This window comes from Chironomus tepperi, unplaced genomic scaffold (genome assembly GCF_022539635.2).
Source record: "Chironomus tepperi strain 1889 unplaced genomic scaffold, CSIRO-AGI_Ctep_v1 contig_81, whole genome shotgun sequence".
In the NCBI taxonomy this organism is placed as follows: Eukaryota; Metazoa; Arthropoda; class Insecta; order Diptera; family Chironomidae; genus Chironomus; species Chironomus tepperi.
Window position 1 is genome coordinate 948,531 of NW_027226203.1, and position 27,771 is coordinate 976,301.

At 31.0% G+C, this 27,771-nt stretch overlaps 1 protein-coding gene across 2 annotated transcripts in view; it reads left to right on the forward strand.

Annotated features, from left to right (window-relative positions):
• LOC139085684 (short neuropeptide F-like) overlaps positions 1-27,150 on the forward strand; it is a 28,489-nt gene extending 1,339 nt beyond the window's left edge. The window contains exons 3-7 of one of the 2 annotated variants that reach the window (XM_070633796.1): positions 21,972-22,111; positions 22,181-22,329; positions 22,716-22,823; positions 22,895-22,999; positions 24,179-27,150. In XM_070633796.1, the coding sequence (XP_070489897.1) occupies positions 22,021-22,111; positions 22,181-22,329; positions 22,716-22,823; positions 22,895-22,999; positions 24,179-24,214 (489 nt within the window). In that variant the 5' untranslated portion in view covers positions 21,972-22,020 and the 3' untranslated portion in view covers positions 24,215-27,150. The remainder of the gene's footprint in view (positions 1-21,971; positions 22,112-22,180; positions 22,330-22,715; positions 22,824-22,894; positions 23,000-24,178) is intronic. The other variant, XM_070633797.1, reaches the window with a different exon arrangement.
• The last annotated feature ends 621 nt before the right edge of the window (positions 27,151-27,771 follow it).

A 27,771-nucleotide genomic window follows, 5' to 3' on the forward strand; every position in this document is an offset into this window, starting at 1 on the left:
GTATCTTGTCTTGATACAACTTAAGCAAGAGTTCAACTAGGTTACATTCGCGCACTCTGTTCTCATTTGGAGTGCATGGGGCGATAGAACCTTTTTGAATGGTTACGACGACGCTTAATTGAAGTAACAAGTGTACAGGCTAGGCTGTTATTTGACTGTATCTAAAGAAGGCAAATTACAGCACAATAATGTAAATTTAACAGAAAAAATGTAATTCCAAGTAGGACTCAAATCCACATCCTACAATGCCCTATCACATACTCTTACCACTGAGCTATCTTGTGATATTGACTAAATGGCAAGGTCCCATATAAATTATTCATATTATTTATCCCCTTTACCATTGCACTTCCAATGATATAGAATCAGTCATAGGCTCAATAGAGATTATCCATCATTTCTTTAAAGAAAGCATTGATACTCAACATTATCAAACGAACGACAATGACAAAAAAATTCTAAAATTGCTCATTTAAGTATGTAAATTACATAAACCATTTCATTCAAAAAGTAGAGGAAAATAGGAAGCTTTAAATGCTCTACCACATTGAGCTGTTTAATTCTAAGAGAATCTTTTGTAAAGGAATCGGTGAATGAAGTTGATTGAATGATGGAAATACGACATAATCCATGTAGCTTTGGAATTTTTTTCTGTTTAACTATGAAACAAGCTTGTCGGTATGAGGAATTTATTGAATTGTGGCAAGTATTCTAGAATTCTGTAGAATTGTAAAAATTGTAGATTAATTTATTGTTTTTAATGATTCGGATTGTTAATAAGACAGCTAATTTAACATGTTTGAGCATTCATTATTGTGAATGAAAATCTTTTTGTGCATTCTTTTGCGTTTTTATGACAAAAATTGTCATGCACAATAGCTATGACTTAATATTTCCTAATTAAAGTCAAATTTAATGACTATGTGACTTTTAATATGGTAAAATATATTAGTTCTGTTGAGAACTATCTACAACTCAACACAAACTTACTGTGAACTTACAACATTACCCTTAACAATGAATGTCAAAAAGTCTCATAGATTCTCCTTCCTTTAGTGGTTTCTAATTAGCAAAAAAGAAGAAAAAAACATATTTTTATACCTTTTTTCCATCTCAAAAGGATTAAAAAATCGGAAAAGTTTGGATTTTCAAGATGAAAAAAAGGAAAAAAAAAATTAATTTATATTCTATAGAGGTATCATTTCAATGCGATATTCCCAAAGATATTTTGTTTCTGCTACTAATTTAATTAAAAAATATTTTTTTGCTCCTTTTGATTTTTTTCAACCTTTTTGTGTGTTAAGAATGATTTAGCATAAATTTGAATGTTGGGAGTGAAACTTTAGACAAAATTGGGTGTGTTAGGAATTTTAAGGTCATCTAAATCAAAGGCAATTCTTAGAATATGTTTAGAATAGGCCAGCAAGGAACAGCAATGACGTAGTTGTTAAAATTTCGGTAAATCGATCCTAACGATCCAGGATCAATCTCGGGAAAGGTCTCATTGAATTTGGGTGTTATTCTGGACAAGTCAACTCGGTTTATGTGATTCGCGATGCAAAAATTATGTCCAAATCAAACAAAACAGCTAATCGATCAAAAATCCATTCCCAAATCGTCGTGACTCATACTTGATATTGGATTTAATTTAATTTCTGCACCATGTCACAGTCACGCCGACTTGGCGCCGGATTTCGGATTGATTAACCGATTTGTAGTATTCGGAATGGTTAGGCACATAACATTGATATACCCAGAGTAATACAATGTCCAGAGATGAGAATCGTCTTTAAAAGCAATAAAGTACAAATACTTCATGCTGTTTATCCCTAAATTCTCCCTAAAATTCAAAACTAAGTTGTAATAGCTTCCCGGAGAGACAATGAAGCAATCTTGCCAGAAAAACGGCAACATAGCGGTGCTCTATAGAACATGTTATGTTGTTCGGACTTTGAGAATTGCTGAGAATCGTTGTAAAATTCGAGTTTACTTCGAGTTCTGGAAAGAAACTATCCTCCTCGTCATTGAGATTATCATTCTTAGATAATCAAGCAACGCACATAAAACCGCTATATCAAATTAAATGCGTCATTATTCCTTTCATCAACATTTGCCACCCACTTGCTGTTCCCTCAACATTTTTTTAACTTCTTCTTCTTTTCTTCATGAAAATGATGGCATAATGAAAAAATAAGAAAGTTTCACTCTTGATTAATTTTCATACTTTTCAAATAATGCAGATATGAAAAGGGAAAAATCTCAGAGGCATCTTGCATACAAATAAATTGTCATCACAGAAGAGAACTAAATGCATGAAACTGCTGCTACTTTTTTTTTCACTTTTCTGTTATCTTTTTTTCAAAGAAAATATTTTTTTTTTTAAGAATTTTTTTATTCAAACTTTGTATTTTCTTTATAATTGTTGTGAAAAATTTTTTCAATCCACAAACATCAGGTGAAAGTATTCCTTTGTGAGTACTTAGCAAGTTCCTTCACTAGAGTATGTATGCGCAAATGTATTCATTTGGTTTTTAAGATCTTTGAACAAATTAAACTGAATTAAATATGATATTATTGAAGGTAGACAAGATTTTATTGAAGTTGAACAGCCTTCAGCTAGAACTGGATGTTCTATATGTTTATTTGAGTATTTATTGTCATTATCCGGTGTATTACATTAGTTTCCGGTGATTTTCTGATATATTGTTTAAATTAGGATTCTTTATATGTAATTTTAAGTAGGTTTACTTTGGTAGGCTCGCAGACTTCCTGTGTAAAGGAAGTGGACAATTTGTTCAGTTCTAAATGTTGACAAAGAAGTAGATTTAGCTGTAAACAATGATATATGTAATTGAAAGATGTAAGAATTATAAAATCGGATGTTGAAATATCCAATGAACTTTATCGATTAAGACTTCCTTTTTATTACTCCATAAAATGATCCAAAGCTCAAAATAGACCAAGACTTTGTATGTTAAGATCAATAAAAGTCGACTCAGCTTAAAATTAAATTTGATTTAACTTCAAGCACTGTTTTGATCTGATTTTAAATTCAAGTGTGCTTCTATCCTTTCTTCAATTTCTTCTTGAATTAAAGATCTTGTTGAAATTAAAAAAAAGATCTTTCAAGCAGTTTTAATTAATCACAATGATGTTTATTCTTTGGAATTTATAATTTCACTAATTATTTACAAGAAGGGGCAAAAAGCTATGAAAGGGAAAAATCAACTTATTCTAGTTGAAAATACAATTTAAATATTAAACGACCGTTGATTTATTCTCAACAATCTTTCCTCTATCAATCAAATTCCACTAATTATTCTAAATTCTATTAAGAAATTGCAATTCTAAAATTCTAAAGCATCCATACCTTGACTTCACAAAACTAACAAACAACTTTACGTGACAAACATAGAAAATATAATTTTCATGTCAAGCGCAAAAACTACAAAAATTCTTTAATTCCAACAGACTTATAATACCAATTCATTAGAGAATGTAGGTAACATTTTGCTGAGATTAAGAATTTTCTCATGAGTATTTTCGTCGTCATCTACGCTGCTTATTGAAAACTTTAGTTTTAAAACTCATGTAACAAGTAGTTTTATTGATAACATAATTGCGTCATTAGAACAAATAATTGTTTCTAAGTTACAAGAAGCTGGAGAGTCGAAAGTAAAAGTTTTTAACAATTCTTGATAATTCTTATTAAGAATCCATTTTAAGTTTCTTGATAATTAGATTATTGTAGAACAATTCTGTTAGGCCTCTTGGTTATCATTCTGACGTACTTTGATAACATTTTGAAACAATGTTTCCAGTTCTGACTTCTTTGGAAAATGATAAAAAAAAATCTCTCAACCCATATAAATGCACGTAATGTAGCATTTCTCATACACAACATTACACAATTCCACACGACATTATTTTAAAAAGAAAAAGCAGCTTCAGCAGCAACAGTTGTACAATGAAATCTCATAAAATGTAATTCTACTATTTGTAATCACATAAACAATGTTGCTTGCAGCTCTTTAATACTCTAATTATTTAAACTTAAAAAGCAGAAATTTTTTCAAAAAAGTACAATTTTGTCATGTACAAAGTAACTCAAAAGTTTCTTCCAGTGACTTCTTCACGAGACATTTTTCATTTGTAATTTGCGTTGTAAGAATTGTCTAATGATAAATAAAGGAATATGGTTTATTAACAATATGGTAAATCACGACGTATGTTATTAAAATGTATCTGGAAGGAAAGTTTAAACTTTTTAAGGTTATGTTATTTTTGGTACGGTAAGAGAGTTGCGCGACCAAGTGTTCATATCAGTTTGGCATTCTAATTATGATTTTAAAATGTTCCGAAAATATTATTTGATTATAAGAGATACAAAATTAAAGTTTAGAGAAATTAGAGCTATGCTGCTCATTTACTGGGTGTACAAGATGCATCCAGAGGGTATTTTTGGTTCAATATTCTCCAAGTTGCTAGGGAATTAAGAAGCAAATATCTTTAAAACTCTAGTTCGAAACAAATCGCCTTCCTTCAAAAAACAATGTTACTCTCGAATATCATAACTTGTTCTCTAAGGCACCGGTATATTTCGTCCCGCTCCTCGAGACTATCAGCTCAAAAATTCAATTTACTATCTAAATTCACCAATTCTCATCTGACCGAATCTAGACTAAAGCTTATTGCTTACTTTTTATTATTCATAATCCAACAAATTCAGCCATAAATTTCATCACAAAATCATTTAACAATTTTCATTTTAATAAATTTGCAATTCACAAATATCAACAATTCGAATTAAAATCATTAAATTAATATTGCAATTAAAATGATTATCATAAAACAATGAATATTAGTATCGATTTGCATTCAATGAGCAGCCATCAAATTGGCTTTCTGTAGCTTAAATAGAAGCTTCCACCCTTTTTTCCTTTTTAGAGCAATTAATTTAATCATTTGAAAAAAAAGCTTTGAATTTGTTTTAAACATTCAGTGGTGCAGATTAAAATAAGCTCAGATTGTTTACAATTCGATTCAAATGAACGGTATATTCAATAGATTTGAGCTTTATCGAGGCGTATAAATACGTTTCATCCTAGTCTATGATTAAGCTAGTCTGCTTTTGTTAAGTACTTTTAAATATGTCTAAAAGTAATGTTGTTTAGAAGTATGTGATTAAGGTTTACGTATCTTATTCACATGGTTTTTAAGGAATTTCCAATAGAATTTATTTAAACATTCGTCAATTATTTTGGGCGGTATATTAGAAGTAAATTTTTCATGTAAATAAATCAAAAAGGACTTTTTGGAATGGTCTTCTGTTCTTAAAGCATACAACAATTTTTTGGACCCGAACAGCACAAATTTAGGCACTTCTTAGTGGTAAATGTATACAAAGACTATAAGCCTGTATGTTCACCTTTGTTTTAAAGGTTTCATCTCTGTGTGGCATTCGTATGACTGCCAAACAGAAGCGGCTTCCATTTAATGTCTATAAAAGAGCTTTGCCTCAGCCTTAAAAGCTCCGTGTCCAAATCTTCTTCATTTCAATATCTCAAAAAAGCAAAAGATTGAAGAATTTGAACAGAAATGAATTAAATATATCTTCAACCTCACATGACGTGCTGCAAATACATCAATTAATTCAATATTGATTAGTATAGAAGATGAAAGCAGAGTCCTTGCCCCAAAAATTGCACAATAAGATTTGGTTCCGATATTCAATATGAGAAAATGGGAAATTCGATCTATTAATAGTATTTCCTGATATTTATGAATAGGAAAGATTTAAATAGAATGAAATATATATTGTTGATGAACATTGCACGTGATGATAATGAACATCATGATTCTTGTTTTTGTTCTGTCGTCCACGTGAGTAGTTGGAAAATCTAGTACATTATTGCATCTATTAATGCGGTGTCTTTTGAAGGTTTGCATGATTAATTCCTTAATTTTAAGCTTTTTGAATCCAGAGCGAATAGTCCAAATCATGTTATCTATCAAAAATTCAGTCACAGGCTAGATTTTGGCCAGATTTGATTTAAATCCGGCATCATGTCAGAGTCAAGCCGGTTTAGTGTCGGATTTCGGATGAATATAACGACTTGTGATATAAATACAAGTAGATAATTTGGATGCGGAAACAGAAATCTACAAAAATATGACAAGAACTCAAGTAACTTAGCATTACATTCAAAAAATACCCAAAACTGCCCAACAAAAATTTCAAATCATCCATCAACTCTTTCGAAATTCAAAAACATTTGTTTTTCTAGTCAAATTCCAGTAACTGATGGTGAAATCAACCATTATCACATACTTAAAAAAGTAGTCAAACAACTCAGAATAAAATGCCTAATACTGAAATTCGCATTACCCACATCACATCTAATTTCATATTCTGAAAAATTCGCATTGAAAAAAATTTTCTACACTAAATTACTATTTTTATGCTAATTCCGCTATTTTCATGTTAATACAATTCACCGAGGAAACTTTTTGTTTATCTAATTTTGTTTATTGCATACGACACTTTGTTGTAATGCCCACGAACATCAGCAGTGAAAAAAGGACACATTCTAAAATTGTAATACATTTTTGAACGACATTTCCCATTTATTGCTCAAAAATTCGCTTTAAGCATGAACTTTAAGAACTGAAACGCTTAGACGCATCAACTTTAATGAAAATTGAAACTCAAACATATGATTCATTATCAAATGGTGCTTAAATAAATAAATTAACGACCAAACCAAATGCTTATGCTGCAATTGTCTCTTACTTTCGTATCCAATTGTGTGTGGGGAGCGAATGAGCACCACAATTTATTAATCTGTTGCAGCTCATTAAATTGATTATGCTACCACGCTTAAGTGAGATTATTATGCAGAGGAAGTCTTTTTGTTGTAGGCTTTTTTAATAGGAAATGAAAGATTGTTGGTGCTTTTGGTCATCATTAATGGCTTATTTGATAATTGGAGCTTGACTTAAGTTTACCAGGTTATCCACGATACAGGAAATTGAAATACTTTTAAAACAGACTTGATATGAATGTAGGATTTATACTGTTGCATTGTTGCCACTTTTTTAAAGCACAAATAAGTTTGAGGACGTAACTTTGATTTGATTTTTGTATTGAAATTTGAAAAATAAAATTCGAAGTGGAGAAAATTTTGAAATTCGGCATTTTGAAAATTCAAAAATTTTATATTCGTTAATTTCAGATATTCGAAAAATTCATCAAAAATGTACAAACTAGTAAAATTATGAAAAAAGCTTCCAAACTTAAAAGAGCATCCTTAAACCAAAAAACGCTCTCCAAAACAACCTCAACAATCTCCTTACCAGTCCTGTTTTAAATTTACATTGTATGTTTTTATTATTTCCGTTGAGATACTTTTAATGCAATATGATACACCTGTGGTCAATTAAAATATTAATAAAAAGAAGCCACTTACTCATTTATTCATATTTTTTTTCCATCTCTCTCCTACGCTTTCAGTTTTTATTATTTATCATAAATGAATCATGTTAATATACTTTATGAAAATGAAAAATAATTTAAAATAATTGACGGTTAACACAATAATTGATGTCAAAATTACTGGCGGGGTTGATATGATAAAAAATAAAACAAATAAAAATAATTATTGCTAAGTGGAATTTTTTTGATATTAATGATTGACATTGAGTTTCGGAATTTTAATATCTGTTGGGTTTGATTCAAAAATTAGCATGAATTCCGCACAGATTATCCTAGTTTATAGCAATAAGAACAGACATTTAAGGCTTTAAATCGTACCCAAATCGTCTCACCATGTGATCTAAATTAAAAATTTAAATCAATTTTATACAAGATTAGTTTACAAATATTTAAAAAAAATTCGGAAGCAATCAACACAAATGTCTATCCATTTTGCGTAATATTAACATTTTGTTCTACCCAAAAACAGTCATCCCCCGCAACAAAAACAAAATCTTAACATAAACCCACCACATCAATGACGATAATCTCTAGACTTAACGTATATCCAAATGTAGAACAACAGCACGTAATAATCATTCCTGTGGTCATTAAAGTTAGATCGTTTCTAATTCTGAAGCTACAGCAACTATTTGTTTTTATTCTGTGAATGAGTCACAGCTATGACGTAAAAGAACGTTAGTTCATGAATGACTGAATAACGTGATGGATGTCAATAGAATCAATTTCGGTGCTTTAAAGGATTACTTTAGATTCCAATAGGCAACAAAGCCAATTTTTTAAATCCAATTGCTCAAACTTTTCACGCTGTGCTTTCCATTACGCAATTTTTAATAAAAATGCAGGAACAACTTTGCATTTGATAAGCATTAATTACTAACAAAGTTTCCGATGTGGATTGTCGCACGATGAGTACGTAACATGTCATTTTCAGGCATAAAATTTTTTATCAACATTCACACGCTTTAACTCGTGGACTATATTTTGCAGAAATTGAGTCGACATAATCCCTGTCAAGTTGATTCATTAGATATGTCTGTGGAAACCAATCGAGAACTACTTAAAGTTGTTTACGTAAAAATTTTTATGATGCTTGAAAACAGCACAAAATGATGGTGTTGGGATTGCTCTTGATTAATTGACGGAAGTAATTTTATGCAGATTGTTAAACATTCAACCAAAAATTTCCTTTTGTTTAATTTTCTGATAATAAATTTTTAATTACATTATCTTTTAAAATTATGATTCATTAAAAGGAAGGGATCTATTTAAACAAATCTTATTATACTTCCGGTTTAGATGTGAATTAGTAAGGGAAGTCACATTTTAGTTTGTAATAGCGCATAAGATGAGGAATGGAGTCGGGTAAAGGCTCAAAAAATTGAACAATATAACGCATTGACCCTTAAGGTACATGACAAGAGTTTCGAGATATTTACTTACTTCCTTACTTCGCTGACCGCACAGATCAACAGTGTTCCATGGCCTCAATAAACTTCGAGTTAGATTAACCTAAATCCGGCCTCATGCTTAAGTCATATTTGACTGAGAACACAATTTTCCGACTTTTTCACGACGTGAGCCTTTCATGTGATAGCTACCCCTGACCTCAGTATCTCAGTATCCTTGGCTTCAGTCTCAACAGCCCATAATAGCACAGCTGAACAACCTGTGCGGCACACTAGTGTAATACACTACACTCTTCATCGACCAATGATTGTAGCCTATAAAGATTGTCTGTCTAAAAATTTAAAATTTGTAATTTTCATAAAATTTGTGACTACACTCCCACACAAAACAAGCATTTTGAGGATGAAGCTAATCAAAAGAGCAAAAGAAGGTTAGAAATATTAACAATTCATGTAAGACGACCGTTAATCCAACGCACATTCGCTTGATATTCCTGAAATCCCGAGCAACACAAATGAAGAAAGCTTCGTATGGCTGTCATATAGAGTCAGCTTTCATGTGGCTTCCATCCACTTTGGCAAGATATTCTGAATCTTGTCGGCGGAGCGTTCTTCATGTGTGTAACTAGGGGTGTCGATTACAAATCCCAAGTATTTGGGATTTGGGGTATTTTAGAAGGATTTGGGGTACCCCAAATACTTGGGTTTTAGACCCAAGTACTTGTACAAATCTTTATATAATAGAATTTTTCCTATATTATTATATTTTTCATATTATTATTTTTTTAGTTATTTAAAATTTTATTATTCATTAATATTTTCATAAATGTTTGGTAAGAAAAATCTAGGGTTGGCCAAAAAAAACTACAGCTCGGCATTTTTTTGCCGGCCCGTAGTTGAAAATGCATCCAAGTAAATTTTTATTATATATGAAAATTGGTTTTGGATAATTTTAAGTAAATCATTTTAAGTAAAACGAGTGAAAATTCCATTTACGAGACTTTTTCAATTTAGTGTAGGAAAATCCAGGCAAAAGCTTACAATTTTCCATGAATTTTCACTTTTATATAAGAAATTTGAGGTGAAAAGCCATAACTTTCCAGGATTTTTCAAATTTTTAAGAAAATGTTGGCCAAAATTGCCATTTTTTGCATTTAAAAAAAATTAAGATAAAGGTTCACGTTTTCGAGAGTTTTATTACCTATTTAAGAAAATTCAGGTGAAAAATCGAAGTTTTAAGGATTTTAAACAAGATTTACAATAGTAAATAACAATATATGGTTAAAATTTGACTTGCATCTGGATGCGTTGGCCTAAAATCCCAGAAAATGCGCATATTTGTAATGATATTTTGTTCTTATTGGCGATTTGGGATTTGTACAAGTACTTGGGGTCCTGGGATTTGGGTATTTGGGATTTGTACAAATCCTGAAAACCCAAATAATCGACACCCCTATGTGTAACTCGGGATTTTTAATGACTAAAATACAAACATAAAGTTCAAGAAACTTGTAATCATCAGGATGTCTATAACTTTTCATTTTCAACCTTCCTGGTTGCCATCACTTCATTAATCTGATAAAGTATGAGATTTTTATCCCCACAATAAAGCTGCAACATAACCTCAGAAACAGATTACGTAAACAAAATACCATGACTCAATTACAAATGAAAATTTCATATTGAGATCAAAAGGACAGTAAATGTCATATTTGTAGTTAAGCAATAATAACAGAGTCGTGGATATTTCATTTAATTTTCCGCCCAAGACACTAATACATTCGTAATGACTAAATAAAAGGAAAATGAATGAAAATATTCAAGGCAGCATGAGAGTGCCAAAAAAGATTTGCTGGATAATCTACTTATGTTTATCATTTCCAAAATACATAATTGTGTGATGTTTGTAGGATGAAAAGAATTTTTTTATGACTCATATCTCATGAGTCTGCTGTGTGCACACACAGATGTAGAGCAAATGTTGACCATTATTAGTCATACAAGGACATCATTATTAGGACATTTCTGTATCTGTATTATTTAGATAAAAGAGAAGTGATAATGAAGCTATTTGTAGATAAACACATGATTATCCCTTTTAGGATTGCAATACCGCATGAAAAATCAACAAAAGTGTTATTGAAGTTATAATATTTGAATGAAATTAAAAGCTTAAGGGGAAGTTATGGGGATGAATTGGTGATTTGAAAGAGATTATGTTGGATTTGTTAAATGTTTGAATCCTTTTACGAACTATCAATACGACTAAGGATCAGAGGCATATGCAGGGTTCCTTTATCAAACCCCTTCCTAAATTTGGGCGTTCGATTCAATTTGGATACTCTTCTTCTTCTTTGTAGGATACTAATCAGCAAATCATACATTATGCTCTAATTCAAAATTAGGGTAGGTCTGCTGTCCTAAATATGTCTCCTTTCCCAACTCCACAGCATGTCAATATACCCAAAATTAAGTCATGAAACGATAAAAGAGGGAAATGTTGGAATTAATTTAGGGATTTCATGATAATAATCATCTGCAGCACTAATGAAACTGCAAATCATCTGTTTGTAAACAAGACTAACATACATAATCTATTTGACTACTATGCAGCATTGACTGCCGTTGGCAATTTTATCATCAAATATGCCAAATGCTCTTGAAGATTTTTATCATTTTCTTTAGATATTTGGATGGAAATTTCTACATTTTTAAGCTTCAATTAGTCTCGATTTTGACAAATTTTCAATATTGTGACTGAAACCCGATTCGAAACTATAACAGTAAGTGTCTAAGAAACCTCAAGAAATCAAAGTCAATTCAATAACAATTAAACCATCAAAAATTATTAAGAAATTCCAAAAAAAAAATCCATTAAAATATTTCATTTTGTCACAAAGATGAGGCAAACTTTGAAGTAAATATGATGAAAGCATCATGAATTCTTAATAGACCTTCCATATTATTTTCACAAAAGTAATTAAAAAGTAATTGTTCTTTTGTTTGTTTTCACTTGAATTTTTACAAAACAGCACGTTTAATGTCTCGTTAGAAGAAGAAAAAAAATCTCCCGAAAGACATTCTGTGTTTGTGAATGGGTGTCGTTAAGCATTTAGGATGACAAAGAGTTTACAATAGACTTTGATGCTCTAGAGCTATTGTGAAGAAATTTGTGATTTTTTGTTGGATATAAGAAAGAATTTCAAATTCACGTGGAATACGGTGTGATTGTTCCTTGAAATAAATCATGTGCATGTAATTCTTAATCATTTAAGTTTGACATCTGGCAAGTTTGAGATTTTAAATTGGATTTCCTAAAAGAGATGTCATTGATGAGCACGTTTTAGAACTTGATATATCTGATTTAAAAGCATCAGTTGCAGGAGTGTGAGCTGAAATTAGAATGAGACGGTGTGGGATTATTTGATTATATTTAGCCTATTTTCGGATTGTTTTTGGGATTTTTATGCGTACGCACCTGATTAATTTTAATCAGAGCTATTAGTTGATTCGAATTTCGTATGGAAAAGTCGATTTGAGTCGACTTGACTTTATACAAAATTCAAGTTTATCTTCATTTTGACACAAATCAAGAAAACTAATAATAAGCGCGAATCTTTCAATTAAACTTCAAGTACATAATTATACAATAAGAGTTGTTTTATTAGGAAATATATTTCATCCCACACGAAAGCTTCAAATTCATTAATTTAAATCAGCTAGATGAAATAATCTCAATATTGTGTTAAGTGCCTTAAGTTATTAAAAAGAGTCATACGAGTGGGATTATGACTGATAAAGAGCGTCTGGAATGATGCCTTAGGGATATTGCATAAATTGAAACTTAAACTGAATTTTTCAGCAGATAATCATCTTTTTTGAACACTGATAGACTTAGTATCAATTCGTCCGGAAACATACGTTGCAGAAATGATCGAAAAACAAGCACAGGGTCTTGATTCTAGTCAGAAGCTTAATTTCATGGAATTTGGGCTGGAGTCATATGTACGCTGACCTTCCGGGTAATATTGACCAATATTTTAATGACATTGTATTATGTCTGGCATTATTTGGACGTAAAAGACAAAAGGGCTATTTGATGAACATAAAGTTTAACCAAAGATAGGAACGCAGAGCAACGAAACTTGTAAATGTAATCATTTTAACCAGGAAAAGATTGCGTTTGTGAATTAACAGGAATTAATCATAATTATCCCAAAAAAATGTCATTAATTTTACAAACATTCTCCGAAATTAAGTTCAATTCCATCTTCATCCCACACCTTATTCTGAAAATGACATTTTAAAACAATTTCAATAACATTTTTTTGACATATTTTTTCATTTTTATGAAACAGATTTGCGCAATGCTTGTTAGACTTACGCGAGACTCAATTTCAAATACCATCCCAATTTTAAATTACATTTGCCAAATTCATTCATCATTTACAATTTCGCTTTCATAATAATCCTTAAACAATTTTTTATGCCTTCTTTAGACAGCTTTTGTTAGTATTTACATCCATTAAGTTTGGTAAATAAAGAAGAAAAATTGTCTTTTGGTCGTCACAGATTTATTTTGAAGGCTTCCTGGAAAATTAATTGGTTTGTCTTCTTTTGTTGACTTTGTGGAATGTCCTGGTGAATTTTTTAGGTATTTTTAGTGATTTAAAATGATATTTTTTGGGGTATTGACTTTGTGGTTCGTTAGAAACTTAAATATTTGATGTATTCTAAACAGGAAGTGACAACTTCTGTTGAAAATCAGGAAATTCGCGTATTTTTTGAAGTTTTAGATCTTAATCGTCAAACAGGCAAATGTCTGCCCGAATACCATAAGTAGATTAAGTCATTCCAGACTGGGATCTGAATTTTGATCTATTGAGCGATATGTGCTATTCAAGTATATAATTTTGTAGCTTATAGTTGTAATTTTAAGTACCAATTCAGTAAATAATTCCGACATAAAGTCAATTCCGCACACAACCTGACATTTATTTGATATTAAGCTCTAAAAATAGCCAATTTATTGAGTAATGATTGCTTTGACTTCTTATTCTGCAACACAATGACAGTGCAACTTTGTGGTAGACATAGCATATGTCGTGAGAACTAAAACATGTGACATAACTTTAATAATCTTACACATTTTTGTAGATATAATAAGTAGTAAGCAGAATAATAAATAAATGACAATCGATACATTTTTGGAATGATTGCAGTCATGTGGGTTGTTAAATTTTTATGAATTTTGAAAATGTAAGCCAGTGTTGACCAAATTTTATTGTATCAACGAATGTCTTGGTGGGCAAATAAGATACTCGAGTGTGACACGACGCAGAGTTTGAACAGCACTCTTCTAGATTGAGGAAATGAGGTTTTGACGAAATATTCAATAATTTATAGAATATATTCACATCTAATCGTGACTCGACGTTTTTTAATTGTCAATTTTTTTTATATACGGATATATTTTATGGTGTATCATATAAAAAAGGGTAAAAATTCTTAATAACTTTGATTTTACTAAATTTTTCAAGCTAATCTAATCACAACCAGCATTGTATGAAGAAAAAAACTTAATATTCTAAATTTAAAGTTCAAAATTGATCAGATATGCTTAAAAATCTTTACCCGATATCCTTCTTCATCCTAAAATTTTTCATATAAAGCACATGCTTACATACGTGATTAAAGCACATATTTATCAATATAAAGCAATCCTAAAATCAATTGTTGCATTCTTGATGGCTTCAACTTTTTAAAATTATTGACCCTTTTTAATCGATTGGGATTTAAATATTTTCATTGTTAAGAGCAAAAGTGACAATTTATTTTCAATTTTACATAGAAATGTCTTCAAACTTTATTGTCTAGTCGTAAGCAACAGAATATTATACATAATAAATTCTATAACTTGAGTAACCCTTCATCAAACCCTTTAAACTCCCAAATGAAGAAGTTGCACATGTCCATAAAAAAATTTTTATGATAAAAATACTTTTATGGCTATTTATAGTACATGATTTATGCTTTATATGCTAATAATATTTTTCATTTATTGAGTGACAATGTGTCCTTCATGTTTAAAAGAAAATATGTTTAAATGGTTGTTAAACTTAACACTGATTGAATATTTTTATGGTTTCCGGGGGGATTTGCTAAATTTAAGTTTCTAGCAGTTTCATTAGACCCGAATAGCACATGGTGGTTAATCGATCTAAAATCTAGCTTCTGGGCGGAGTGACTCTTGCATGGTATTGAATTTAAACTAAATCCGGATTCAGAGCTGCGTGTTTAAGCAATCTAAACAAAATCCGCCATCAAGTCAGAGTCACGCTGACCTTAGGCCGCATGATTAACTAATTTGTTCAATTCGGAGATTATATTTCAATTTTCTTGGAATTATACCTAATTTAATTGATAAGTAAATTAGTATCTAAAAGCTTACGGCTGTTTAATCTATTAAAATAATGCTGACTACATTCTAATTTTATATTGTCACCAAAATCATATGAAAATCTTTCCGCCTTTACAATTTAAAATTAAATCTGTTTCTCATCAAGCAAGAAGTTAAGGAAAAATTCTCACAAAAATTCCTCTGAATAACTTTTATCATTTTTTCATTCACATTTTTTCTTTAACAAAAATTTAAAAGTTTCATGCAAGAAAAGCTCTTCAATAAAGTTTACAAAAAAAGGAAGATTAAACCTTTATACTGGATTCATCATCGACAGTTGTAAGCTTTGTGTGTTTCAACATGCTGCAAGCAAAACTTTCACTCTCTTATCATTCATTTTTGTGGCTGAAACCCTTTTTAAAAAGTTGGTGGGTGAATTAATGGATTTAAAGGGGATTTAAGACGCAGCTTAAGAGTGTTTGATTAAGGTTTGTGGTGTCAGTTAGGTTGGGATTATAGGAGAGATCGTTGGTGAGTTGGATTTAGGATTAAAAAGTGGACTCAAGTTGACTCGACTTCACAGAAAATTCAAGTAGGCTACGAGCGCTGGTTTTAAGAGTTGTTTTGGTCATTTCTAAGTCATTTCCAATCTAAATACAGTTAGGTAGCTACGTCACGGTTTTAAAATCATATTCTAAATTTGGCAAACGCTTTGCTAATTTTGATCACTTCCGCTTCAAATGCCTAGAGGAATCCAGCTCATATTTAGCAAAGAATAATGATACTATATCCAAAAAAGTATCTCTAAGTCAACTTAAATCCACAAATTGTTAGGCAATCTTTTCAAAATTATCAAAATTTTCATTCTTGTGGTCTTAAAGATCACATAAAAACTTTGAACATTTCCCACAACCTTCTTCCTACCATGAAAATTAAAATACACAAAAACCAACTTTCTTTGACACAAAAATGCTTCATTCATAAAAGCATGTCTACTTTTCATATTACAATGATAAAGATAAATGTGCTCACATGAGTCTGCAAAAAAAAAATTCACCAAAAAAACAAAAAATAAACTTCTGATTCTCAATAGACACATGATACACTTGAGAAGGTCAGAATATTTAAAAAACTTTTTTTTTTCAACCAGATATTTTTTCTATTGTTCGTGGGATGGATGTAATGTTGAAAGCATGTCAAGTCATAAAGTTATCTATACAAAATGGATATGGATATGTTACACACTATAATTCCTTTTAAAATTCTTTTAATAGACAGATAATTTTGGACTGGAGAATTTTCTGTTAAGAGAATGAGGTTTAGTGGGGTTTTCGGAGCTTGAATTATGTTATGTGAACTTCAGTGGATTTATATGAGACGAAGAACGTCTAATGAAGCTCTTAAAATGGGTATTCAGATGTGATGTCTAGCATATAACATCTAGAATGATTGCAGGTGTACAGACTTGAACAAACTATTATGTACAGCCAAAAACTGCAGGCATTCGCATTTAAAATGCAATCCCGAGGTTCTTGTACGACCCCTCCTATATTGGAGTGTCTCGAGAACATCTAGCATGATTGTAGGCCTACAGTCTTAGACGAACTATAATATACAGCCAAAAATTGCATGTTTTCGCATATAAAATTGCCGCAAAAGCAGTCCTGAGATTCTTAAATGATCCCTCTAACAACAGAATGCTACGAGACCATAGACATCATCTTAAGATTAACCCCACGAAAGAATTTTATCTGTTAAAAGAAAAGGAATTTTCTGTTGCATAAAAGGATGAAAGAATGTTACGGTGAAATAGGTCAGTTTTATGAAAATTCGCTCATTCATTAACATCATAACATATTTATAGATTTAAATTTATGAGGAACGTGAAGAGGAAGAGCAAAAAAATAAAAAAAAATATTCACTGAAAGTTAGTAGAGATGTCCAATGCACACAAAATTTTCGCTACAAATAGAAAAAGTTGCTGACGTGCTTTTGCTTAATTACGTCATAAACTAAAGAACAAAGCATATCGAAGGTGCATTCGACGTAAATAAGCTATAAAATTATTGAATATTTTATAGTTAATGATTTCGTGGCTACATTTTAGAATTAAATATAGAAAGCATTAATAAGGAAAGTGTAGGCAATTGCTGCATTATATGTAGATCTACGTATTACAAGTATATTGAACCTTAATAAGCCAAACTGGTTAATCAATTGTGAAATATGAAAACAATTGATGTGAAGTTCAGGAATGCATTCGTGTCAAATTGCCAATTAGTTTTTCAGCATAACATTTGATATAAAACTGAGTAGATAGCTTGATATGTAACTAATTTCACTTTTGTTCCGGCTTCCATCATCGAATTTATTAGAGGATTTTGTTATTGTTATCAAAGGTTCCCGAACAAACATAGGGAATGCTTTTATGATGGAGAATGACCACTATGGCACCTATAAGCGGTCTATTTGCCTGTCAGGGGGTGCTATAGAGTGCGAAGGGTTTTCAAGCAACAAAATTCGGATCAACATATATTTTCGAAGGGAAACGGGTCTTAATTAATTCGTAATGGTCTTGACGTTAGAGTAACTTTGATGATAACGAAGGGTAACGGGTCTTAGCGAACAATGACGAGTCTAAGCTAAGTGGTACGAATCTTAGCGAAGTTACCAATTCCTCTATTTCATACATTTTCAACAGTTTCACAAGTATACAAACCGGCAATAAAACATTCCAATTCAAAACATTTTTTTATTTCCCCTATTTTCCACTCCATAATGATAAGTATCGAGCAACAAGTGGAGTAAATGTAATAAAATGATGAGGAAAACAGCATATTTTCCACGAAATGAATGGCAATAAAGTGAAAGTATAAATTGTAGTAAAGCGTATAAAATGTCACAAACATAGTCATCGTCACATGTAAATATTTGAAGTCACATTTTTAATGGTTTGTGCAAATATGTAATGAAACTTTTATTCGAAAAAAAAAGAAAATTGGAACTAATTTCCTCATGTTATTCTTTGAAATAAAATAAATTTGTATGAGTTTGACAGTTGAGACCTTTTTGGATCAATTTAATTCATATTTGAGCTTTCAATCAATTAAATTGATAGTTTTATTCATGCTGATTGGTGATGTGCTTATGGAAAAATTGATTGGGTGACTAAATGGACAGTTTTAGTTAGTGCTTGAAGTCGATTCGATTACTCTAACTGACAATGAGTATACTCACCTAAATGAGTCTGTTTAGGTCAGTCAAGTCGATTTGACAACACAAATCCTTTATCGACTTCAAGCTCGATAATTTAGCTCAATTTTCATTAATTTTAAGTCTGTTTGCAGGCACAAAATTAACCCTAAACACACTTTCTATTCAAAGCTATTCCAAAATCTACCCCTCCTAACTCTGCCGTCCTTCACCTTATTTTCCAATCAACATCATTTTCAGTTTTCTGTCCGTAAATGTTTACTTAATGTTTCATCAATTGTTTGACGGACGGAACATTTAACAAAATTAATTTCAACATTCAGAGAAATTAATTGTTATGATAATAAGTCGATTACGCCCAGTGAAGGTGTCTCACCATTACATAATCCATTAATCATCAATCGAGTATTAATTTTCAACAAAAAAAAATGAAGTGTTAATCAAATATCATTTTTCATTATTCTTTGAGCGTCACGAAAGTGATGAGATTAATTACTGACTGTAATTTAATACGTTTAATGTCGATAAAATATTTAAATGAAGTTTGATGAAGAAAAATTCTTTATTAATCAGTTTTAAAACAAAAAAAAAAAAGTTTGAACAGCTTTTATTATTAACAGGATGATCAAAGAGCTTGAAGGATTTTTTCTCATAACTTGTTGAATGTTTTTGATCTGAAAAAATTGTTAATGACGCAACATTAAACGTGATAAAATCAAAAGGCGAACAAAAAGTAGTCAAATAATTGACATTTTTCCATTTAAGTGGGATAATTTGAGCGGCTTCTGATGACAATCATTGAAACTTTGTTGTTTTTGGATTGTTTTTTTATAGCTGAATGAGTTTTGAATCATTTCTTTGGGATTTTTCTTAGTAGAAGTGGGGTTTTCTTATCTTTCTTTGAAGTCGACTCGAATTTTATCCAAGCTACACGGTTTTTGGTTAAGGTCAAATAAGTCGAAATCAACCGTCACTACGTCGTCTAGGCAATGCTTCTTTGCAAAAATACGTTTTACCGTTAAAACAGCTGCCCCCTAACAGGCAAAGAGCATGCATTTTTTTCTGTCCAGATTAGCTTTGAGGCACTTCGTTTTGTTAATTGTTCAACTTCCATCACTGACTGTTGCATACCAAAATCTGGTTAAAATACCATCACATCTCTCAGTATTCACATCGAAAAAAATTATTCACGTTTTTATCCGGCACATCCATAATTTTCAGATTTATTCACATCCCCAACTTAAGCACCTTTATGAACGCACGACAAAATGACACAAATGTTCCGAATATTTTATTATTTTCAAAAGAAAAAGGCAGGAAAATGCTTTTTTATATTCTGGGTCAATAACGCACATGTTGTTGATGCCCAGTTATACCATTATAACATTATGTAAATTAATCGGCCTACAAACTTTTTTTTATTCAAAAATTATTTATTCGCAAGGATTGTTGTTCAAGCATATGGAATCAAGAGTTGATAGTAATGTTACTTTTTTTATCGTGAGATTTTTTGGAATTTTATGCAAACTAATTCATGAAATTCAGGATTATTCAATGTCTAGATCAGTGGTGAGCAACCTGTGTGACGCGACACACTACCGTCAAATTGTTGGAAATCCTATTGAGCTAAACACACGAAATGCGCAACGCGTTAAAACTGCCGAAAATTCGGTGCCAGTCCGACTTAACTCTATCTTGAGGCATGCTTGAGACAAGATTTCATCAAATCTAGTCCAAATCCAGAGATAAGTTGATATAGAGCTTGATTTTGACCAATTTCTTCGTCTTGTAAAGTACGGGACAATAACCATTCATAGATTCCAACTCCTGAATATCAAGCAACAATGTCTTATTCAATTTCATCTTTAAAACATTGTTTAAAAAAACCATTTAAATTGAAATTAAACGAATGAGATTAAAAAGCAAATTAATCGATAATTACCTGCCACTAGTCAACCAATTCGAATTAATAATGGAATTATCACACGACGACTTTTTTTCAATTTCTTCTTCCACTGTTGACCATGTGACATCGAGATTCAATTTATTCTTTGCAATCTCCTTTTCAATTTCCATTTTTATATCCTTTCTCGAGAGAATGTCGCGAGATCATTGAGACGGTGATGGAATCGATTTAGATTTTTCATCAAAACAAATTGATAACATTGAGATTTTTAATTGAAATATTTCAACTTTTTAAGACTCATACCAAAATAACCAACTTCAAATATCGTCATCGATGCTGTTCATTAACCTCAAAAAGTTTTTCTTCACAAAATCCTAATAATCTAGCCTAAATGTCAAAACATTTCACTAGACAATATTATATTTGTAAATATATTCATCCTGATTATTAAAACCTCTCCTTTTGTGTGCTAATTAACCATCAACATCCGCTCAACAATCTGTTGCTTAATTAAAACATACTATTATTGAAGTATCGATTGGATTTGTTAATTTTGATTAGAAAAAGGTTAACAAATTTTTAATAGCCTCGAGATGTTGCATTAAAAAGAAGCAAACTTTACAACGGCTTGTTAGATAGTAAATTTGTTCTTACAAAATGTTTGAAAGACCGGGTAAATGTCAATAAAATGTATGAATTTTATGAACTTTTAGGCATTTTCGAACAGTTAGGGTCTTAATCCGAATAGTACAAGTCGGTTAGTCAATCCAAAATTCGATCTGTTGACTCAATCCATCGTTTCAGGTTTACTTGATTCTGGCATTTTTCCAAAGTCACGACTGTTTTTTGATCTTTTAACTGATTCATGTCCCTACCACGACTTTGACTTGGTTTAATTCCGGCATCATGTTGGAACAAGCTTTGAATAATCGATGTAAAATCCAACTATAGGCCGACGTGACTCTAACTTGTTTCCAGACTCGTTATAATTCCGGTACCATGTCCATGTCAGAGTCATTGTGGGTTCATGTTGGCTGGATCAACAATTAAGCGATTGGATCGGCTGTTCTGATAAACCCGAATAAAACAGGCTGTGATTAATTGACTTTATGAATACTCAGAAACATGACATTTGTCTTGCCATTTGTGTAATTCGCCATGATATGTCAAGATCATTACTAGACACATGACCGCATAATCGTGGCATTTTCAACTTGGGCTAAGAACATATTAAGCCTTCAATCGAAGTTCACCGTAAGAAATGTTAAGAAATTATGAATAATTTGACATTTTATATTTTTCCAAGAAGGATTTAGAACTTCACGATTACATATAGTTTCCTGAGGTTATTTTAGTTACAAGTCCTCCTCCTCACTTGCGAGATAATTTGAAAATCAGAATAACAATAGCCTGTGAAAATGATTTATCGGCATTTAACACGCAATATCAAATAAAATTTATGGTTCTCATTTTTCCATTATATTTATCCATCTATTCAGCACAAAATAATAATCCTTCAATTTTCAATTCTCTTTATTTTAATTACAGACTCTTCCTATTCATTTAATTAACAAAACCACAATAGAAATATAAAATCATGAATCAACTTGGTTTGGTAGCTATCAGTCTAGTTTTGGTTGTGTCATCATATGACGTCATTACTTCCGCAGCTCAAGCAAGCGATGACTGTAAGTCCTTTCAAATTATTTTCAGTTAACTAGATTTGACTGAATCTTTTTTTTCTCTCACTCGTGTAGCATCTGTTAAAGCCTTCTACGAATATTTGCTAAATAGAGAATATGCCGAGCCATTATCCCTCGATCATACAATGGAACGTAAAGGTGTAAGGTCACCATCAATGAGGTTGCGTTTTGGTAGACGAAGCGATCCGGATGTTCCATTACGGGTATGTAATTTATGTTATTTCGAATCGATTGAACGCGGTTTTCTTGGTTGTGGGAATTGTTTGGAGTTAAGTTGATGGACACGAAGTCAGAGGCGATGTTTATGCTGGACCTCGACTCCGTTTGACTTCCAAATGAACTTTAGATCAATTTTAGGCCAAATAATGTTAATGGGTCAAATGACTAGTTCATAGTGCATCTTAAACAGTAATTTACATCAATTTTGATGAAAACTGTTCAGTACCAGTGAAACCTAACCAAGAAAACCGCGCTAATCCAAAATTACCTCCCAAAAACTCATTTAATTGCTCACTTAACTTGAAATAATTTTTTCCCCATACTTTGTATTTTTTCATGTACATGTAACAACATACATCGAATATAATAGCAGGATAATGAAATCGATAATGAAATTGAGCAGAAATCAATTAGATCACCATCAATGCGACTGAGATTCGGAAGGAGAAATGATCCATTAATGTCGTTACTTAATGAGGTAAATTTCCTGTGTGCTTCTCTATTTTCTGTCTTATAATAAGTAATTAATTGTGACTTTCTATTTAACAGGAGGCGATGCTTTACGGTAATGAACCACTCAGTAGAAAGGCACAAAGAACGCCATCAGTACGTCTCCGCTTTGGCAAACGCGACTCCTCCATGCTTGACAATGAAGTAAGTAAACATTTTCATGAATATTTAATTTTTAAATGCAGCATGCAGTTAATTTTATGACACAAAAAACTTTTACGTTGTATATTTATGGGTGTTGTTGAAAAATATGAAGATGTTGATGCATTTTCCTTAGTAATATAAAGTTTTACTGCTTCTTAAAGTGTTAAAAGACTGTCGACGAGGGAAATTGTCCAATGTTGAATTGGTATGGAAAGTTTATCTATCCTTTATTTGATTAAAATGTGAACTTTTACTGGTTTTGGAACTTGTTATGTGGTAGTTTGTATGGATGGAATTAAGGGATCAGAATTACTGAACGTTGTGGCTTATTAAGGGACGCAAAACCGGAGTTGGCATGATTCCAATTATGAGGGGCTTGGACTACCAAATTAAAGCCTTTATCAGGTCATAATGCATTTCCAAACATTTTTCTAAAAATTTGCCAAAAACTGTTGTCTTCTCTCGAAAATATTGTAAATTCTGGTTAACTTAAATTCATAGACATCCAGAAAGATTTCATCAGCTCAAATCATAATTCATACAGTTAATTAACAATGCTAACTAATCTTCCAAGCTTCACATCGACAATACCAAACAATTACATCATTTCCCCATCCATACACTCTATCTCCTCCATACCCGTGAACGTATGTTTGCATTTTCTAATGAAACAAAGGTGCAACGATAAATATAAGCAGTAAAAGCATAATTGTATGATAAGGATAGATAAGTCATAGCTTAAATTACAATTTAAACAACAGTTTTTCATTTAAGCGGAGATTTTCTAGAAAATCTTATGAATTTTAAATGAATCTGATGGACTTTTATAGGATAAAGTTGAAGATATTGTTACTTCGGAAGATTTTTATTGCAATAAGGAAAAGTTTTGAATGTGCAATTTTGTTAAGGAATTGTTTTGAGGGGTTGTGAGGAAGTGATATGTACGAATTGGGGTTTGATGGTGTTTTAGTCAGGTTTAAGGGGGTGAAGATAGGAAAATCTTGTTTTTTGATGGACTGGATTTGTGAATAACTGATAAAATGTCATTAATATGTGGCAAATCAGTCATAATGTGTCTATTCATGCTCTCATAGAGCTTCATCTAACATCCAAGCAACCTCAAATTGCCAAAAGCATAACTAATAATATTTTTCTAAACAATTTTCTATTTTAACTCAGGTTAATGATCAAAATCGAGCTGACGAAACCAATTAAGAAGCATTATCATCAACAATACAATCACCAAACTTTTCCTCATCCTGGCTTAAGTTTGCAAAACTCATACTCTCAAAACATACACAAGGAAATTAAAAACAATTAAAGCAAATTAGTAAAATAAAAAAAAGAACACAAAAAACTATGTGAATGCATGAAGAATAACGAGAAACTAACATCAACAGCAGCAGCAGCTCGTCGTCATGTGAAAATTTTTCATTTAATTTATAGCTCTATTGTGTTGATGTCGGTAAAAAATTTATGTTCCATTTTTTGGTGCTTAACATGTATATGAGGAATATGCAAATGTAATTAATACCTTTAAGCTTAGCAATCATACACAAATGCAGCGCAAAGGAAGTTCCTTTTAAGTATTCTTTTCGTTTGTAATTTTAATTTTTTTTTTTTACAAAAAGTTTTTAATTCCATTTTTTTAAAAATGAAAATATAAAGTGAGAAAGTTTATCTTGGTAATTAGTCATTGTTAAGTAAATGAGTATGTAAAAGTACATAAGTCAATTGTTATGGTGGTGTTCAACAGTTGAGTCACAGGATGGTTGCATGATTATACAGTTTATGTAATGATTAATGTTAATTCATGGTTTTTTAAACAGACAAGGAGTAAGCTCATGATTATGCACTCTAAATTGAACAAGCTTAATTATATTGATTGAGTCAAGTGACAAGCCTTATTGTCTGATAGGGTTTTGGGCAAAAGGATATGAGATTTAATCATTTAAAGCTCATTTATTGACATCAACCTAGTTTTATTCCTCAGAATTTTTAAATTAGAATTTTCAAAAATTCCAAAGGGTTTTATTATTCCTGGAATTTTTAAAATAGAAAAATTCATTCAAACTATTCTCTGAATTAATTATGCTTTGTATAACATCGGGGTAGCATTTCCCAAAAATCTATTAACTGACTTCCCTGAAGCATTTTAATTAAATTCTATTCCATAATTCTTCAAGGAAATTCATTTTTCATTCAGAAAGTTTAAGGCTATAGAGATTCAAAAATTGAAATATCCTAAGAATTACGGTAAAGTTCAACTCTACAGCAACTAAGTCTGTTTTTAGAAGAAATAAACATGAATTTTCATTGATATAACTCTAATAAATTTTGGGAAATTATAACAGGCGTAACCACAGAAGAATAACATTTAGATGTTATTTATTCTATTTTCATATTAAATGCTTAGAAATTTAGGGAATCAGCATAAGAAAATTTATATAAATTCTTAAATAAGGTAAACATTTTGTACAAAAAGATTTTGCGATGTGCGAATAATTTTGTTGAAGAGTTTCACTGCCTTAAATTCTTAATTTTTAGAAATTAATGCATGATTTGTTGGCATAAAATTTAATTTGATAAAGCAAAACATTAAGTAGGATGACAATCATTTTCCAGGTCATGAAGTTTTGTGACTCTTATAAGCAGAGTTCAAAGTCGACTCTAAATTCATATTGAAAAATCGACCCTAGTCGACTCTACTTCATGTGAAATTTAAATCTACTCCACATAGAATTCAAGACGACTTCAAGCTTTGTTTTAAAATTATTAAATTTCCTTTGAAATTCCCAAAATTATTAAATATATTTTCGAGTTTATTCATGAAAATTCATGAATCTTACTAGGCATCTTCATATCAGACTACCACACAAATATGATTTGAGTTTATTAAGTCGCTTGTGGTTATAAAGGTAGACAGATATTTTCTATGATATTCTATAGTTTAGAGCCATAGAAAATTTCTAGTAAATACTCAGGCATTTTGTAAACACGTTGAAAATTAAATACTTGTGGAACAGTGTTGAAAATTGTTATACATAGTTATTGATGGTTCTGCCTTAGATGGTTTTGGAGAATTTTCTTCACTAAAAATTACATCAATAGATGTCAAAATAGTCGTCAATGCTATTGTTAATTGAATTTTGAGACCCAAACAGCACAGAGTGTCTGCTGAAGCATCCGTACGTTGCTGTATTAGCGGCAAGAAGCATAATTGCCCTGACGGCTAATTTAGATCCATATTTATGGTGAAAACGTCGCTTTTGTGCTGTTCTGGGGAGAATTCAATAAATAAGTAGGAAGCTCATCATGAATTTTTGGGATTACTCGAGTTATTGATCAGAATTTTGTTAATTTTCCTTTGGAAGTTTAGATTTTTTTGTTGAATTTGGAACATTTTTTAATGATTTTTATTTGATGTTAAATTGAATCCATTGGATATCCAAAGTAGAATTTTAAATTTCATAACAATTTTCAATGTTAATTCAAATAAAGTACTAAAAACTGTGACACAACTGTCGAATAAAGCCATTGCAAAACACAACACATAGGAACAACAACAGGAATAAATGTCATCATGTTATTACCACTTAACAATATACAATTTTACTAAATACCGCAAGGTTTAATTAAAAGACATCTTCAACATTCACACATCATAAAAACAAAGTTCTTTGTAATTCTTTATATTAATGAATAAAATGAATGGAAAATGAAAAAAAAAAGAAATAAAAAAAAATATTTTCTCTTTCTCGTAAAATGTAAAGTTATAAAAAATGATGAAAATTCATTGAAATTAAAGCTTTTTCTCTCAGTTTTTTCGCCCATCAATCAAGCATTTTAATTATAAAGTAAGAGAAATTCTTCTGGATGTGCTTAACATTAAGAAATTTTATTAAAAAATATTTAAAAAATAAAATTCTCCTAATGGGACAGTATTAGGATCAAAAATATATAAAAGACAATTGTGTGGAAAACAATTAATTCGTAAGTGCAACTCTATTTTCAATCATAGAACAACAAAAAAAAAACATTTATATTGACGAATAACAATAGGATTGTGAGGGTTGTCACATGGTGGCTGCTCAAGTTTGATGAATTTAAAGTTGGTGACACTTTGAGGTTAAGTCAAAAATCTATGAAGTTGTGATATACATATTTGGAATTTTTTTAATATTTTACTAGAATAAAGTTCTCAAAATAAAGCAGAGGTAGTGTAATCCTGTATGTGCCGCAGTAAACTAGTGAGGTTCCGTTGGGACTTACTACTAAGATGTGCCGTAGTACAAAAGAAGATTGCCTACCACTGAAATAAACTAAGCCAAATACTACAAGTCGGTTAAACGATCACAAACCCAGCATCAGTGTAGATTGACTTTGACATGTTTCTGGATTTCAAGCAAATCCGCCACTAAACCAGCGTGAATTTGACATGTTGTCGGATTTAAACCGAATCCGACATGCAAAGTCATAGCCATGCCGAATAGTGTCAAGGCTCATACACACATCAAAAAATTTTGAAAATTGTAGATTGCAAAATTGGACAATTTTTAGATGGGTGCCTGAGCCTTATTTTGTGCTACTCAGATAGATTAAAGTCTTGTTCCTTTTGCTAGTTTTTGAAGCTTAAAACTAAATTTGAGGTTACTTTAACTTTATTTTCATATTTATAACATCTCGTAAAATCAAAAGCACAGCTCAAATTTGACTCGGGTTTTGTGATGAAAAAGTCGACTCAAGTCAACTTGACTTCTTTTGAGTTTAGA